Source organism: Crocodylus siamensis, chromosome 3 (assembly GCF_052110815.1).
Source record: "Crocodylus siamensis isolate JL-2025a chromosome 3, ASM5211081v1, whole genome shotgun sequence".
Taxonomy (NCBI): domain Eukaryota; kingdom Metazoa; phylum Chordata; order Crocodylia; family Crocodylidae; genus Crocodylus; species Crocodylus siamensis.
The window spans coordinates 220,538,112-220,557,108 of record NC_143397.1 but is presented as its reverse complement, the minus strand read 5'-3'; the positions used below and the strand labels follow the sequence as shown (position 1 = coordinate 220,557,108).

Sequence of the window (18,997 nt, the reverse complement as noted above, 5' to 3'; positions counted from 1 at the left end):
ATGGAGCCAGTGTGCTGAGACTTTTCTATCTTGAATGTGCATGGGTAGGATCCTTAGGTTTACAAATGGGCTGCCATTTTTTTTAGAACTTAAAAATTCTGTGAATAATTTTCCACTGCAAACAGATTACTAAATAAATAAAGCAATGGGTCTGAAAGCCACATGGAAACAGAGCAAAATGACTTTTAAACATCCGATATGATGGACACCCTACATTAGAACTTGAAAAAGTCACACAATAAGATACCAAATTAAGACCACTTGATCAGGCTGATTTAATAGCTTGCCAAATTAAATTTGACAAGAAATTGGATTTAAGTGTCTCACAAAAAACACGATGACAAAAAAAAGCCTTAGGCGGCTTATGAGGAAAATTTGTTCATATCATAATTACAAGATGCTGACAAATTGTATTTTCTGCCGAAATGATTACAGTGATGAGAGCTGTCAGAAGAATTATGCAATAGTTTTTATACATGAAAGTAAATGGCTGAAGAATGTAATACGTCTTGCTTTTAACAAGTCTAGGTCTGCTTGCCTTTGAGATCAAGGATTTACCAAAGTGAATTTAAGGGAAAACGAACTTCTGTGAGGTCCAGGAGGAGAGACTATATTTCTAGAGGTGCTCATTTGAAGCAGACCCTTAAGAGGGGTCACCAAGTCATTGGCTGAAATGCATATTGGGTTAAGACAGCTGACCCAAAAGAGTGGCAACAGTAGAGAACCAAAAGCAGCTACATATGCTGAAAATAACTTTCTAAGCAGAATACATATGAAGAATGCTGCTCTCAGTCTATAAGAATTTGCCAGAAAAATTGGAAGTGGGCCAAGGACACTGAAAGCTGGGAGTTAAAATGTGCAAAGAGTCTTAGGCCATGCTTGACCTGATAGCACCTATTTATTTGTATCCTTCAAGTACCGTTGGCCCTCAGGCACACCCAGCTAATAGTTTCTACTGTGTGGGGCCAATGGGTGAAAGACGCAACAGAATTCTTGGGACAACAAAGGCAAAAAAACAGGACAGGAGTGACGTGAGGGTCAAAACATGAGAATGAGTGCTCCTGAGGGGGCCACTAAGCAGAGCCCCCTGGGCCGTGTCCACTAGTCCTCAAAGGCATCCAAGGAACTGCTGGACACTGCCCAGTGGTGCTCCGTTTGGAGGCATGTGCAGACCAGTGAAGAAGAAAGCAGGCCCGCAGTCCATGAGCACCTTCCTGATCAAGTACAGGGCCCACTTGGACAGAACCAGGAGGAGGTTGACCAGGAGGTCCCAGGACTTGGTGGGGCCATGGATGGGGAGTCCAAAAATAAAGAGGTGGGGGATAAAGTTAATCCAGAACCTCAGGAGGAGGTTCCAGAGGTGGAGAGGCTGCAGCCTGGTGCACTTGAGGGTCATGTATACCAGGGTCTCCCTCTGCCCACAAAAGGCGCAGGAGACCAGGGTATCCGTAAAGCTTACCACATACATGGCCATGGTGATGGCTCCAAGGAGGAGCCACCAGCTGAGGTCCCCAGTGAGATTAGGGTGGAGTACACTCAGCCACTGGGGCTTCATCCAGAGTCACCTTGGTTCACAGTCAAAAAGGCACCTAGTCATGGTAATGGTGTACATGCCCATGAATTAAATTAAAAAGTAGCGAGTTAAGCATCTCCATTCGAAGTAGGACATGCATATGCCTTTTGGATGGGATTTCCACAGGCAGCATGAAAGGCAGGGGGAGGAAGAGACAGCAGATTTGCCCAGTTTTTGCCCAACTACCTAATAGTTAGAGGACTTGCCTAGGAAGTGGAGGACTTGGGCTCAAGGTCCTTCACAGCTTGAGGAAAGTTGGGACCCACATTTTCCACTACTGGAAAAGCATCATAGTCACTAGTCTATGGACTGGGCTAGACATCCTCCAGCCCTTCTATTGAAGCCAAGAATACAAGACTCCTGGGGCCAGAAAACAAGGAACAGAGTCCGATTCTGTAGCTACAGTGGGCAAAGGTGTCCCCATGGGAGAGAGCGAGACCTTGGTTCCAGCCCTTGGGACTGCTTATGTATTCTGCATTAAATAGTTATTGGATTTACAAGACAGATATTCACCACTTGTTAAAATCAGGCCTGTTTACAGTATCTCAGTTTGGACACCAAAAATGGAGGAACCCAAAATGAGCAGAAATTTTTAAAAATAGGACTTCTCCCTCCCAACAGCAGATGAGGGAATCACAACATCTCCCCAGCCAAGAACTGAATAGCAATGATGCAAAACTCCCCTCTTCCTTTTGCAGTGGAAGGGGGATGCCTTCTATTTCCAAAGGCTCTCTTCCCACATACTCAGTCTTCTGGAAACAGAACATTCTGCCTTTGCCACCATCCTCAAGCCCTACATGTGCTCATAAGAAAGCAATTCCTTTCTCCCCCCCATTTTTATTTATTGTTTTAGCCTTTTCTATACATATTTTGCAATTTTATCCTCCTCAGAAATCATTTGGCCCTAAGGGTCCCCATGACATATTACACTCAAGACATGATTAACCAGTTAAATCACATTTTGAGTTGTGACCTGGCTACACATTCTATCAATTAATGGAATAATAAAATGAAAAATAAGCCACAAAGTTATTCCACAAAATATGTATAACAATTTTGTGATGGATTCCTATGATGCCTATGAATGTGTGGCCTGATGTGGCTGGGAGCCCTGCAAGTGACCGGAGCTCCCAGTTACAGGGACACACCATGCACCTTCAAACCTGGGAGCCTGCAGGTCAGCTGATGGGCTCCCAGGCTCAGAAAGCTTGCTACATGAGAGTGCAGGGAGAGCCCAGGATTATCACCACAATCCCAGGTTCCCCCTACACGGGCAAGAAGGTATAATGTGTTCTGACACGTAATCCCACAGTTATGCCTAATGCCACATGTAGCATGTCAAAAAACACAATTGTGTGGATTGTGCATCAGATCCCATCATACCTTTATTTACATGTCTAGCAGGGGCCTGAGAAATGGATAGAGTGAGCTTATTATATGGATCTGCAATCAGCATTTTATTGGAAACAATGAGCATTTTCGACAAAAGAAATACATTTCAAGGATTCTTACTAGAAGTCCTCTCTAGTGTCTAGAGACCAACTGAACATACATTACAACCTATCCTCAATAGGTTTTATATAACATGTACAAAATAAGTATAGATTTTAGAGTGATGTCATGCCATGTGCATTCAATACTGCTAAAAATATATAAATGTTCCATTGCTTTCTTCCAAACTAGGGTGAATTCTCTTTTATAGAAGGAGACCTCCAATTTGTCAGCTTAATATGTCCATTCTCCAAAGAATGACCATCATATGCCTGTCAGCACTTTTAAAATAATTAAAATTACAGGCATTATAAATGCTAATCTTCAATGATGGCAGAAAATTTAGGTAGGTAGTTCCCACAACAATATGCCCATTAGACAGCAGTTGCATGTTTTCCGTTCAAGATCTTTATTATAGATCTACTGAAAGAGCCCCAAAATTCTGCACACTCTATTTTAGTTAAATACATTTTTCCATAACAAAATTTAGAGGAGTCTTTCAAAATACCTTTTTTCCTACTAAATGAAATCAGATAGCAAATAAAATATCTCCTGGTTAGTAAGATCCCCAATTTGTCCAACTATTTCCTTGTTTTTATACATTGCAATGTATTATCATCATACTATTAAGTATTCATTATGCCTCATAACCTCTGCCAACAAAACTCCTTGAAATGAAATAATTAAAATACCTCATATTCAATAATCTCAGTCTCCTTTACACGCCCTTTCCTGCTCATGTACAAGAGTACTAATATCTGCAGTGAAACTGAAGAAGAATTTGGCCTTGGCATGTTGACAAAATGAACCAAAACAACAGGCACGCTATCAGGAATGAAACTTCTGATGAAATATTCAGTGTGCTCTTCTATACAGAGGTGTACTGGTTTAGACTGTTCCATCTAGCACTCTGAATTATAATAGCCACTTATGAACCTGCTGTTAACTCCTCAGCTGTAAGGAATGAAATATTTTAAGACACAGAAGTCTAAGAATTAGTATGTGCAGGAATTCTTTTTTTACAGTCTGGAAAATAACTATATTGAGAATCTTTATAAGTGTATAATGACTAAACTATTACATACATAATTAAAGGAAATAGGTAAAAAAAAATTCAATAAAAATAAAGGAAGACAAACAGGATTTTATATTAAATTTGTTTATACTTTATCCCAAGCTGTTGATGTTCATTATAATGCTTACGTCAGAGAGCTCTGTAGGTGTGGGCCTCGAGTCAGGGAGCCCCACAAAGAAAGGTGCAAAAATTATACTTCAGGCAGATAAAATATCTTCCAAAGCTTCTCTGTGCATGATGGAAGGTCCATTATCCATTTCCATCAATTATTTAGTAGTGGTGGGGAAAGAGCTCTTCCTCCTTGACCTTATTGTCTCCCCTGTCTGTCAAACTCACTTTCTGCCATCTACTAGATTAAGGCATGTTTGGCTAATACAACATTCATCTTTAAAGATATGTGCAGCAGCTCTGTGGAAGCAACTGGGCTGCATTTAGATTTTATATACATTGAACATGAGCTAAAACCAGGATTTGGCTTTTGATGACTCTGAAACTCATGCTAAGCTCAGGTCTACTCATAAAAGTTAAAATACAGAATACTGATGCTAACTGCACAACGCAAAAGGATGTGAGTTCATGGCTAGGCCATCTGAGAAGAAATAATGAAGTATCTCTTCCAGCTTATCTTGCTATATTCAAGATGATTTCAGGCATCCTCCTAGTTGTCTGGTGTGTAACCACATGAAATGTCTATCCTTGATTAATTAGTATAGTAAATATTTCTTTTGTGCCTAACTTGTGTTTATGTGCAGGAAGAGACATTCTCCATGTGTGATAGATGTCTCCTCCTGATTTAATCCAAAGATTGCATATGTTTTCCTGGCTGTTAATCAGTTTCTTGATACGTTCCAAACTGGATAACCTCTTGTTACTGAAGAAGGTAACTCATTTAAATTAGAAATTTGTGATTACTAGTAATGAGCAGGTTAATTAACAGGATTTTCCTGTCAATTACTGCTTGGGACTCACTCTTGATTTATGCAAGTAAAAGAATGTTTTGAAGATGCTAAGCTGAGGGAATAAAAAGGCAGTAAAACAGAAAACAGCGTGCATGCTTCAAGAGTGAGAAATCTCTCCGAAACCAGTAGCTGATGTGCCTGACTTATTTGAGAAGTTGAAAAGAAACAGACCACTTCTTCGGTGAGAAATTATCACCTCATAGCTAATTACCGGACTTTGATTTGGTTTGGGCTCACTTGACTTGATTTTGAATACTTGTAGTAAATAAAGCCTTTTTGTCACTCATTGAACGAGGTGTCGTGTCAAGCCCTGGGCTAGTCCGAAATCCTAGGTTTTTATTTGTTAACACTTTATATTTTTAAAATATCTTTAATATATTTTAATTTTAGAAAAATTAAAATTTATGATGAAAGTGTACAAACAGACAAAGTATCAATGCATAGAACATCCACCATCAGATACAAAGAAAGGGTGCAGTTCTGATAACTTTTACCCAAGGGCAGTGGCTGGCAATGTTTTTGTAGCCATAGACTGGAACAACCCAGCTCAGGTCCAAGGTAGGCCAGTGTTTTGGCCAAGCAGCCACTGCCATCACAGCATTTCCCGGCCACTGTTTCCCTACACCCCCTGATGCAGGCATGATTCCTCATGGCCTGAACCCAGCACAAATGAATCCCCACTCTGCCACTGAATACCACTGAACACCCCCAGCTCCTTGGGGTGGATCTGTGGTATTCAGTGGCAGTGTCCATACGATGCCAACTCCTGCGCAAGAAAATTGTACTTCATCCCAGGGACATGAGTAGAGGGGCTCAGCTAATGAGTGTAAATATGTGCAGGACCAGATGCAGAAAACTAATGATTTCAAATACTGAATCAGAATAATCGCAAAACTTATCACAAGGCTTATGAATATGCAATCTTTGGCAGATATGGAAAATGAAGAATCGTGCTAGAGTGCAGCTGAACTGCACAAAATGGAGACCAGGGCTGTACACACCAAGGTGACTAAAACCTGAAGGTTGTTTCCTCTTAAGCTGGAAAGCAAGCCAAGACTGTGACACGAGCCCCTGTCTCAGCTCTGCACCACAGAAGGATCTTCCATGCCCTGGGCTAATCCTCACCAAGCCAGATGCTACCAACAGAACAATGACAAGCAGGTAGAGCACTTTGAGCAACCTGGTCTCTAAAGTCCCAGGCTTCATATAAAGACCCTTTAAAACTGACAGTGCATGGAACAAATAATTCAATACCATGAAAAGTGAGGGTAAGGTTTTGATGATTCAGTCACTCAAAAGTAAGGGAGGATATGTCTAAACAAGTTAAGGATCCTACAAAACATCAGTCACATAGATACCTCATGCTCATGTAATTAGACCCAGGGGTGTAACGGGATGCGTGAGCACCCTGGGTGGCAGAGTGGACAGGATAACTTCAGGGGCTCTGTTACAATGGCAGTGGCCGGGACACTAGCTCAGCTGCTGCTATTTTTTGTGTCCCCTGCCATCCGCCATACCCAGGGCCATTTCCCCTTCTCTGGTATGCTACTGATTAGACACAAAATAACCTGATCCTGCTCAAATTATGCCAGCAGGGTTTTAAGGTCCATTGTCTTAAATGGGGCAGGAATGCACATACTGAATTGAAACAGATCCCACATGGATAGCAGGGTCAATTACATCATACAATTTATTTTTATGCAAAACAACTAATTTTTTACAGGACATTGCACAATAGGACCAACAGCAGGAATCAACTCTAAATTAGAAACAAAATATTCAAGAATGAAGACCAATTGCTTATTAACACAGACAAACTGCATTTAAAAATACATAAACTGAAAGAGATGGCAGCCACTCACGTATACCCAAAAGGAAGAATTTGGCTCAAACACTGATAAAATGTTACTAACAAGAGTAAATATATTTCAGAAATACAAAGTAGAATATTTCAATCTGTGAAATATTCAGTCTTTGCATTAGTTAACTAAAAAAAAAAAAAAAAAAAAAAAAATCAAATACTACTATGTTGTCATTCAGGATTTTATTAAAACATCCTCTCTTTTAAGCTAAGAAAAAAATTAAATGTATGAACATTTCTATGCAAACATATACATGTACTATCCTATTCAACAAAAGAAAAACATTTTTCATATTAAGGTGGGATCTTCAAAAGTACCAGAGTAATTTAAGAACAAAAATGCCAGTGAAAGTCACAGAAATACTTCTTATTACATCAATAGACCTATTTCTGTCTCATTTAAGTCAATGGTAAAATATTCATTGATTTATCCAGTCATAATCAGGTCCAGAGAAGTAACTGTATAATGTAAACCCTGTATGTGAATAAGACTTTATGGAACCTAATTCATCCCGCTGTTCCTTACTTCTACTTTTTCACTGGATTGTTGGATTGTTTGGTCCAACATACCTGTATGCTTACCACGGTGGTGTCTGGGACCAGATTATGCAGACCAGCAAAACCACTTTGCACTGGTCTGCTGCTGCAAACCAGCTCAGTGATGATTAGCCCAGCATTTCATAGAAATACAGAAAATGCGGACTGGAAGGGATCTCAGGAAGTCATCTAATCCAACCCCCTGCTCAAAGCAGGACCATTCCCAACTAGAACATCCCAGCCAAACTTTGTCTATCTAGGTCTTAAAAACCTCCAAGAAGCGAGATTCCACCACCTCTCTGGGTAATCTGTCCCAGGGTTTTACTACCCTCCTAGTGAGAAAAGTCTTCCTAATATCTAACCTAAACTGCCCTTGCTGCAACTTGAGACCATTGCTCCTTGTTCTGACATGTCACCACTGAGAACAGTCCAGCTCCATCCTCTTTCAAACCTCCCTTCAGGTAGTTAAAGACTGCTATTCAATCCCCTCTCTGATTCTCCAGTGGGAGAAGGTTGATGCCAGGGCTCCTTTTATAACAAAGTCAATGGAACCTGTGCTCCTAAGCAACTCAAAGCAAAAAGAAAAGTTTTGTTTGCAACTGTCTAGTTGATCTAACAAAGAAGATATCATCTCTACCACACTGACTGCCTAAACAACGCAGGTACTTCAGAAATCTCACTTGCCATGAATACTTCTTCTTGATCTGGAGACCCTCACTCACTCAAACTTTAAATTCTAGCAATACGAACAGATTGCAGGATTGGACTTAAAATCCCTTTAAGGTCACTTGACCTTGCTCCTGATCAGTAACAACTCCATCGATGACTTCAGGGGGAAGAGATTTAGCTTACAGTGATCAGGTAGCATTTATAAAACAATGAAATATAAGATACATATTAACTATTTCTATGAAAAATATATTGACAAGAACAATGAAAAGTGATAATACACTATTATAAAAGCAGTCCTTGCAAATGGGACAATCATTTCACCATCTAAAAGGATAATACACTGTTTTATCTGAAAACAGTAACTATTTGTCATCACTGCAAAAAAGGAATACAATTGAACTACGCAATAAAATGGAACTAACTCATTCAGCTGTGTCAAGTCATGCTGGTTTAGCCATGTGGAAGATGTAGGTAGCTAAAGTTAAATTTGTGGATGCTTCTTGGTGCCATAAACACCCAACAACAAAGAATTGCCTCTGGCTTTGAAGAACTTAGAGCCAGTTCCTCCAGCAATTCCTTTCTAGGCTAAAGATCTTGGGACGTTATTACTAGTTTTGCTTCAAAATACCCTACAGTTGCTCGTCACAGCTTTCTAGGTAAAAATAGGTGTCGTGTCCCCCCCCTTTCTTCTTTTGCGTGTGCGAGAGAGGAGGCGAAGGGGCCCTTGAGCTGTTGCCGGGTCCTGTAACCGGGCGGGGGGGCGGCTCCTCGCTGGGTTCCTTCTAGCAGCCCCGCCTGCTCAGCCCACCCACGGGGCGAAGCCGCGAGGCACCCGCCGGCCTCGTGCGGGACCTGCCCCAGGAGCCGCTCTCGGCTCTGGGCTGACGGCAGCGCGCTGGGCCGGCCCCGGGGCAGCCTCCGCTCCCGCCCGGGCCAGGAGACCCCCGGGGCCACTCACCACACGGCTGCAGCCCGTTGGCGCCGGGCGACTTGGGCGCGGGGCGGCCGCTGTCCCGGCTCCGCGTCTGGGCGCTGCTGGAGCAGCCCATGGTGCCCGCGAGAGGCTGCCGCCGCCAGCCCGCTCCGCGGGGTCTACGGCTCCGGCGCGGCCTTATGAGCCGGGGGAGTGCCCGGCCCGGCCCCTGACAAGCTGCCCGGGGAAGGCGTCTCCCCGCCCGCCGGGGCTGGGCAAGGGCAGAGCCTGCGCCAGGGGCGCGGGCGCGGGGCCGTGCGGGGGGAGCGGGCCGCTGCGCGGAGGCACAAGGGGGAGGAAGAGCCGACGACTCTGCCCGCGGCCACGGAAAGCCCAGCTCAGCCCCCGGGGAAGCTTCCAGGTTTCACGGCAATACAACTCGCTCCAGCCCAGGACGATCTCCGGCACCGCTCACGGTGGGTCTTGAGGTGGCTTAAAAGTCAAAACCAATTCTTTTTTTTTGAATTTCTTTTCCTATTCCAGGTCAAATTAGCCACATCCATTTGGGATCCTCTTGATTTGAGCAAAACTCAGTCATTCAAACACTGTATGTGCTGCAACTGGCAAGTATGCTCCACCCCAGACTGCTCAGCCTGGGGCTTCAGATACTCCCTAATCTAGTGGCAGGCCTCATGCATGAAGGCCTAAGCCCTCCGGCTTGGAGTTCAGATGCCCCCGAGTCTCACTTGCCCTTGGCCAGCCACCACAAGAGCAAGCTAGTGAGGAGTCTGCCATTTCCATAAAGTAGGCTTGTAGCCAAGATCCTTCCACTGGAAGCTGGCTGCTGGGAAGCTAACTACAAGACTCTCAGGTTAGGGACAGACATTCAAAAACCCTGAGCCTGAACTGATTCAAGCTTTGCAGGTTAGTATAACCTGGTTTGGCTAAATCAGTTTTGTAACTGGACAAACATACCAGAAATACAGGCACATGCCTGCAGTGGCTCAGGCTAGAAGCTGGAGGGCACTAGAGCAGCCCTCCCTTCCTTCTTACAATGCTGAGCTGAGAGGGGCCTGGCCAGGCCCTGGCACATTGCTCTGATTAGCCCAGCAAGGAATTGATAACAGTGTTTATCACCCCATTAAGAAAACAACAGAGGGATATTACCAGCTTCCTGTTGATTCAGAGGGGACCACAGCCAGCATGGGGTCTGCTAGCTAATACACAGACACCTCCTCAGAAAGGCAGAAGGGAGGGGGGAATTCCTGCTTAGCAGGGGAGCCTGGAGGGGAAGGTAGAAAACACCCTGCAGTCTTGCTGTAGCCAGGAGCAGGGGGAGGGGCCAACCCTGCTGTGGAGCAAAGAGCCCCACCCAGCTCAGAGAGCATGCTGGGATGCTGGGGGAGGGGGATCTGATTTATCTTAAACCAGCACCGGGTATTGCATAAATCAGTTTGAGCCAAGTCAGTTAAGTCTGATACTACATTTAACCAGGTTTATCTCAAACCAGTTTCAGCCATTTTCAAACTGGCTTATGTGCACTGAACATCTGTTCTGTTATAGGTTTAAACCAGTTTCTGATCACTTAAACTGGTTTATGTGTGTGGCAGCGAAGATTGCGCTGCCACAGCAGAAGAGAATAAGAAGTGCTGGGGTAGGTTCTTCTCACCGAAGACCATGACCGGAGCTGGGGAGCAGGACTCACAGAGAGCAGGGATGCCCCAGTTTATCAGTTCCTGCAGGTTCCAGCTCACTGGGCACGGGACAGGGAATACTCAAAAACTGTGCCCCACAGCAACCGGAAGAAGAGGAGATGAAAGTGAAAGTAAGGTGGAGACAGACCAGCAGACGCAGAGGGAACTCCATGGAGGAAAATCTTCACACTTACCTGAAGTAAGGAATCGAGAGAGATGACCGATGGGACCCAGCAGCAAGTGTGATAATAAATTTAGTCGGGCTTCTGGCCTACTTGGCTAGAAAAACGGACAAAGACCAGAAGAGCTGATACTGCTTATTTCAGTTACATGTTTTGAGATAAGGAATCCTGCGTGTCTTATTACCCTGTGCACAGATGTCTAATTAAGTAAACTTGTTTTAGTTTCTCCAAGGTCATATTTTTTTGTCTATTCCAACTAACCATTCTCCATTGGCAAGTCTTCACAATGTTGCCCTCCTCCAAGATCAGGCTCCAGAACCAGAGAAACATACATGGAGATTGGCTGGGTGTTTGTTATACCCTGACCATTTGTGGCGCTCCCTGGACGGCTGCCTGGTGGCCCCAATGGTCCTTCTTCCTCATCTTGCTCATATACACCATGGCATGGCACATGTGAGCAAAGGGGGGATGATAGAAGCTGTTAAGCTTTATTGGTTTGCTCCAACTTTTCTATCTGTGGCTCAGAAGTACTGCCACCCCTGTCCTATTTGCCAAGCTCATAATGTGGGAAAGCCTGTAAAAACAAAGAAGGCAGCACATCCCCCCCACCTTGGGGACCATTTGTAAATTTACAATTAGATTTTATTCAAATGCAGAAATGTTGTTCTTATGAATATGTTCTTGTTATTGTATGTATGTTTTCTGGATGGGTAGAAGCCTACCCATGTGCAAAAGCTGACACTATCACTATAAGCAAAAAGTTGCTCAAAGACTTTATTCCAAGGTTTGGTATTCCTTTATCCCTAAACTCTGATAGAGGAACTCATTTTACTGGACAGATAATGAAAGAAATCTGCAAAGTCCTGCATATCCAACAGAACTTTCATTGTCCATACCATCCACAGGCCTCGGGCCAAGTGGAACGCCAAAATGGCATTCTGAAAAATAAACTGGCCAAAATTTGTGCTGAGACTCACCTAAAATGGCCAGATGTACTTCCCATAGCCCTTACGAGTATGAGATCTACTGCCACCTGAAAGACTGGGCTTAGCCCACATGAAATTCTAATGGGAAGACCCATGAGGCTCCCCGCCTCGCCATCTGTTGCCTCCAACTTTTGCGATATATATTCACTTGATGATACCATTCTGGACTATTGCAAGGCACCAATGAAGTGTGTTAAGGCTTTTCATTCACAGGTACAGGCAGCTCTCCAGATGAGTCATGCCATTTTATCCTGCCTGGAGATTGGGTCCATATAAAAGTCCATCAACAAAAGTCATCACTGGAACCTTGCTGGAAAGGCCCATTCCAGGTACTCCTGACCACCAACACTGCAATAAAGTGTCAAGGACTCCAGACACGGATCCACGCTTCACACAGTAAGAAAACATCAGTCCCGTTAGACCCAGAGTCTCCTCCATATCAATCTTGTAATCAGCCTCCACAGACTGGTAGTGAGCCTAGCGCCTGCCATCAGGAGAGCTCAAGACTGGTAGTGAGCCAAGCGCCTACTGGTGAAGAGGATTTGCCACTACAGAGCAAAGAGGGTGTGCCCCAATGACACCACTGTGCTCTTTGGGACAGGAAAAAGGCCTCTACCTTGTTCCTGGTTCCCAAGGTAGAGTTGGTTAGTCATGATTTGGGTAGTTCTCAGTATATCTTTTTGGGACATCTTATATGAACTTGACTCATCAGTTATAAGAAACTCTGTAAACCAAACTACACTTCTGGACCAACAAAGAAGACCATTTAATGAAAATATGTTCTTGTCTTTAGTTAATCAAATTGGGATAGATTTAAATGTCTCTCGTTGTTGGATATGTAGTCATGTCCCTATCTATTCTACCAGAGGAATACCCATAATACTGGTACCCTTGAATGCAACTCAGATGTTAGCTCCTTACTATTCAGATTTTCATGGAAACAAAACTTGGCAGAATGTAAGTTGCAACCGGTCTGACTATGTACAATTAGCTTATGCCACCCCTGGAAAGTTCTGTTGGACCTGTAATGGATCTCGTGCTGGAGTAGGAGTCAGTAAGTGTGAGGTAGAATTTAAGATAAATGGTGCTTGGTTTTCTAATGGTTCCTGGATATCTAACTACTCCCCTGCAGGTCAATTTTCAGGCTATTATTCACAATGGATGATGTCCCCACGCTGTAATACAGGTGGATATACTGCACTAGCTGGTCACTGCTCTGCATGTGGAGATAAGGCCCATAAAAATCTTCCCTCCAGTTGGAGAGGAATGTGCTATGTCTCCACAGAGTATCCTGCCTTTACTATTAAATCTCATTTACCTAAAGGAAGAATTCGCAATGTTCGCAAAATTACAGAAAATCAAAGGTTTGGGGGTATAATGTTCCCCAGCTATGGTGCAGGCTTAGCTATGTCCGAGATAAAGAAAGTTGCACCATCTCTGGAAAAGATTGCTAATGCTACTGCTGATAGTTTTGATAAAATAAATACAGAAATGAAGGAAATAAGGCAAATGACATTGCAAAACCGACTTGAGTTAGTTTATATACTAGCCAGCAGAGGAGTCTGTGCTTTAATAGGTAAAGAATGTTGTACTTATATTCCCGATAATTCAGAAGAACTCCAGGATTTAAGTAAACATATTCAAAAAGAAGCAGCTAAATTGCACGAGTCAGATAGTTGGAATTTGAGTTCTTGGTTTAACTCTGTTTTCAGTTCCTTAGGTTCTACCATCATTCATAGTTTGTTGATATTGTTTGTTGTTTTTATTGAAGTATGCCTAGTGTTTATGATAATACAGTGTTGCTTAAACTGTGCTGCCAAGCAAATGAGGAATAGCCCATCAACCAGAAACGAAGTATATAATTTGTATGTTGAAATAGCAGAAAGTAAAGAGAAAGAAAAACTAGAAGTTGAAAGGCTAATGGCTAAAAATATCTAACTTGTTAGAAAAAAGGAAAAAAAAACAGGGAATGTGGTAATAAATTTAGTCGGGCTTCTGGCCTACTTGACTAGAAAAACAGACAAAGACCTGAAGAGCTGATACTGCTTATTTCAGTGACATGTTTTGAGATGAGGAATCTTGCACATCTTATTACCCTGTGCACAGATGTCCAATTAAGTAAACTTGTTTTAGTTTCTCCAAGGTCGGGTTTTTTTTCTCTTTATCTGTCTTAAGTATAAAAATGCTTGAAAACTTAGAGAGAAGGAGGATTCCTTTGAAACAGACAAGTGGGTAATTCTCCTTGCTGTATGAAATCCTCCCTGTGATCACAGTACAGCCCTAAATAAAGAAAAGCTGGCTCTGTTAGTTCTGATTCAACCACAATGTGAAGTTTGATTTCTTCCACACAAGCAACCATCACAATGCTGACCCTGCGGTAGAAGAAGATATCAAAACCATGAGTGAGGGTATTGCAGGCAGAAGCACTTGTGTAACCAGATGCTCTGAGCCCTGGAGCCCTCTGAGACTTGTCACAAGAGTGGCTTGCCTGTACCAAGCCAGTAACAGCTTACTGAGCATAATAAGGATAACAGCTGAGTTGGGTGGCTAGCCTCCCTCCTTCCGTTTTCTTTTTTACACCAAGTCCTGGCAGGTGAGATTGGATGGATAAGCTAGAAAAGAAAGAACCCTCCCATAAACATCAGCTGTAACACCATAAAGATGTAAGCCCTAGAGAGCTCCTATCCACCCATCACATGAGCAGAGATTCACGTTGGGTACGGATAGTCTCACAATGTGTAATGTCTGCCCGTAGCCTCATAGGGTGTCCTATCTGCAGTGCATTGGACAGAGGTCCACTCTTCATTACACAATACCATTCAAATCCATTTCGGTCTGGGCAACAGACCAGTGCAGCAACTACACTTGATCTTAGCTCACAAACCCTTGAGCCACAGACCTGTCTGCAGAAGTTGCAGGTCTTTCTGCAGGAGAGAATAGGCCAGGATGTCTCTCTTTTTCCTTCCTCTGTTGCCTCTTCTCTGCTTCCAGGGCAAGACAGTTTACCTCATAATGGGCTGCTGCTTGGTTGAGATTGTGGTGCCACTGGAGTACGTCAGCAGCCAGCAACAGATACTGCAGATATAACTATTCTCTGGAGGGTGGGAGCCCGGACACAGTAACATTGTGCCACTATAGGAAACATAATGGTCTAATTCAGGACTAGGCAACACGTTTTCTAGCTTTGGGCTAGAACAAACCACCCTGGTGTCAGCAGCAGGAATGCAAGTGCTAAGAGCCAGCTATAGCGAGTGCTTATTGTGAAGGCATGAGAGAGCTCCCAAGTCACCCACTGCAAAATGCTGTCAAAGGCCACATCTGTGGATCATATCTAAAGGTTCCACAGGCTGGATCTTGCCTTCAGGCTGTAGGTTGCCAACCCCTGGTCTAGTTTCTTTGTCTCAGTATAATTAAATGTAGAAAAGAATAGTGAAAAGAAAGAACAAGAGAAGTTAATTTGCTTTCCAGTTTAATGATCTTGCATTTTAAAATGATATGTATCTAATTATGGAGAAAAACTATCTAACTTGAGCTGTAACTCTTCTAAAGTTGTCATGACAATCTTTCTTGCTATGAAAGTATCCAAAGTGTGATGAACATTCACAAAAATCAATATTGTGACTACCCCTCATGCAAAGCAGAGAAAGTTGCTGGAACCTTTTAATCTCTAACTACTTCTGGCTCCACATTTGTTAATTAAGGTAATCAAATTCTACTCCTTTTTGCATTTGAAGTCACTGAGGTCAAATTAAGTCCATCCACCATTTGCATCTATTGGAATCATTTGCCTTCAGACATGAAACATTTTGCCATACAGTATCAGGTATATCAATAATCAGGTGTAATGTGCTAGCTAAATGAGCATGGGACATTTTTAAGTACGTGGAAGGCAAAATAACATGCAAACTAGGGAATGGGAGAGGCTGGTTCAGTTTCCTCCGCAGTCCCCATATCTCTCAGGAAAACGCTGTAACCATCAGGCTATAGGTTAGTCTAGGTAGGGTCAAGTCCAAGAGTCCTATTGACACTTCGGAAAAGAATTCTAGATTTACTGGAGCAGAGAAAGGGAACAAGCACAAACAGGTGTCTTGTAGTGCTAAAGATACTCACTTGGAAGGAGGATCCTGGGAGCATTTCTGGTTTACGTTCAATGGGCCATTGGATAAAACATAGAAATGGTCTTGGCAACACACGCCAGAAACCAGAACACTCCCCTCCCATTAAGTGCTACAAGAACTTCAGTGATGGGTATGCCAGATCCTGGAAGTGGAAAATGTGAGGTTGACTCTTCTTCAGGCTGAGGAGGGAACAGAACCCCAAGTTTTCACTTTCTGGGCATGTACTTTAACCCCAAGGCTAGTATTATAAAGTATGAGCATTACCTTCTTCTTTGGTGGTTGTGCTTTAAAAGAAACTGATGGTCACCATTATGTTTTGTGAGTAGCCTGATTCTGTTGGTATGGGATAGCTCTGCTCTGAGAGTGCCAACTGAAATGGGCCATTCAGGGAACAGAGTCAGAGAAACACCTATGTTTTGGATTTCAACTGGGCTTATACATGAGCAGGGTGCCAAACTGCTCAGACCAGGGCAGTTCTGTTCATGATCAGAAGCAGAAATAGACACCTTTTAGTGAATACTAAAATCAAACAAGGAGGACCCATAGAATTTAGGCAACCCTAGAGAGTGCCAGCAGCTGAACAGGAATTTCCAGGATCACAATTCAAGATATAGATGCCTAGCTTCTACGTAAGTCCTGTTTTAGGTGCCAAAGTCTAGCCTGATTTATCGAGGGTACTGAAAGCAGAGGAGCATTTAAATGTTTATTTTCCAGGGTGGGTGGGGAGGACACATCTAAATTTTTTATTTAAAGCTAAGTAAATAATTTTTTTTTCGTTTAAAGCTAAGTCTGCTTCATGCCTGGTGCTTGGGTTAGAGACATCACGGAGAGGATCCTTGTCTACATCCGACCTGCAGACCAGTACCCCATGGTTGTCATTCACGTGGGGACGAATGACACAGCCAGGGGCAACCCTGACTGCATTATGAAGGATTTCAAGGCTCTGGGGGACAAGCTTAAGGAGACAGGGGAGCAGGTGGTATTCTCCTTTCTTCTTCCAGTGAGTACGCAAGGACGGTGACATGAGGCCTGCATTGGCGAGGTCAACCGGTACTTACGCAGTTGGTGCTGCCAGGCAGGCCTTGGGTTCCTTGATAATGACCCATGCTTTCAGGCGGGGGACTTGCTGGGGTGGGATGGGCTTCCCCTCTATCCTAAAGGCAAGCATGTCTTCTCTTCCAGGTTGGCTGGTCTTATATGGCAAGCTTTAAACTAGCATCGCAGGGGGAGGGGGCCGCAGGAAGACGAGGAGATACCACCCGAGCAAGACAGGTAACAAATGCAAGGGGTGCCCAGGTAAGAAACGGGTCCAAACAGTCTCCCAGATCGGGGGGTAGCACATGCAGCTAGGCAGGGCCTTAAATGCCTATATACCAATGCTCATAGTACGGAGAATAAACAGGAGGAACTCGCCCTCAGAATAGCCAGTTCAGACCCAGACATAATAGGGCTTACAGAAACATGGTGGGATTCATCCCATGACTGGGCAGTTAGCATTAGGGGCTATAGGCTTTACAGGCGGGATAGAGAAGGAAGGAAAGGCGGGGGTGTGGTGCTTTATGTCAAGGAGAAATACACATCCCCTGCCAGCAAAATGGGGTTAGAGGGGCAAGCGGAAGTGCTCTGGATCAAGATACAAGGTGGCCATGGGGAGAGGGATCTACTACAGACCCCCCAACCAAGGGGAGAAGCTGGACCGGGAATTTTCGGGCCAGCTTGCAGAGGCCCTTAAGGCAAGGGATGTAGTTGTCTGGGTAATTTAAATCACCCATGACATCTGCTGGGAGGAACAGTCAGCCAGGTCGGACTGTTCCAGGAGGTTCCTGGTTGTGATACAGGACCTCCACTTAATTCAGGAGGTGCACAGTCCCACCAGAGGAAATGTCCTGGTGGACCTGGTCCTGGCCACAGGCAACGACCTGGTAAGGGGCCTCCAGGTCCTTGACCACCTGGGTGATAGCGATCATCGCTTGCTGGAATTCACCATCCAGCGCAGGGTGTCAAGGGCCTGCAGCAAGGCGGTAGCCCTAGACTTCAAGAGGGCCAAATTCAATGAGTTGAGGAGATTAGTGGGAGAGGCGCTGGGGTTCTTGAAAGCAGGGGAATTCGGTGTCCAAGATGAGTGGTCGTTCCTTAAGGAGACGATACTCAGGGCCCAAGGGGTGACCATCCCAACAAAAAGCAAGGGGGGCAGGAGTGATCCAAAGCCCCCCGGCTCACCAAGGGTGTATGGAAATGCCTGATTGCCAAAAAGGCAGCATACACCCGGTGGAAGGGGGGTGGTATCTCCAAAGAGGAGTGTGTGTACCTCCTCTGCTCGGGCCTGTAGGGGGGCTGTCAGGAAAGCTAAGGCAGACATAGAACTAGGACTTGCGTCCAAAATCAAAGATAGTAAAAAGTCCTTTTTCAAATATATAGGGAGGATGAAGAAAGCACTGGGAAATATGGGGCCCCTGCAAGATCCTCTGGGCAATCTGGTGGTTGCACCAGAGGAGAAAGCAGACCTCTTTAACCAATTCTTCACCTCCGTTTTCTTGGTTGGGGACCGGGACTTCCCCACTGTGATGCAAGACAGACTCGAGGGGAACGCCTCCAGACCTCAGGTTGGGGGGGACTGGGTTAGAGAGCTTCTGGAGGGGCTGGATGTGTTCAAATTAGCGGGTCCAGATGCTCTCCACCCCAGGGTGTTGAGGGAGCTAGCAGGGGTTATTGCAGGGCCCTTGGCACAGCTTTACGAGCACTCGTGGTGCTCGGGCCAGATGCCAGATGATTTGAAGATAGCCAATGTGGTCCCCATCTTTAAAAAAGGGAGGAGGGAGGACCCGGGCATCAGTCTTACCTCAATCTTAGGGAAACTCTTTCAGAAGATCATCAAGAACATCTGCGATGGTCTGGCCTCAGGGATGATGCTCAAGGGCAACCAGCACAGTTTCATT

General features: G+C 44.3%; 1 protein-coding gene and 1 long non-coding RNA gene across 5 annotated transcripts in view; one reads left to right on the top strand and one right to left on the bottom strand.

The window, feature by feature from the left end:
* The window catches only part of ERICH5 (glutamate rich 5), a 29,503-nt gene extending 20,243 nt beyond the window's left edge, over positions 1-9,260 (bottom strand). For all 4 annotated transcript variants that reach the window (XM_090040406.1, XM_090040403.1, XM_090040405.1 and 1 more), the window contains exon 1: positions 9,127-9,260. In XM_090040406.1, coding sequence (XP_089896532.1) covers positions 9,127-9,217 — 91 coding nt within the window. In that variant the 5' untranslated portion in view covers positions 9,218-9,260. The remainder of the gene's footprint in view (positions 1-9,126) is intronic.
* A 165-nt stretch (positions 9,261-9,425) lies between these two features.
* Positions 9,426-14,085, top strand: LOC149869488 (uncharacterized). The gene is made up of 2 exons (XR_016441482.1): positions 9,426-9,557; positions 10,645-14,085. It is a non-coding gene; the product is annotated as an uncharacterized LOC149869488 (long non-coding RNA).
* Positions 14,086-18,997: the final 4,912 nt, after the last annotated feature.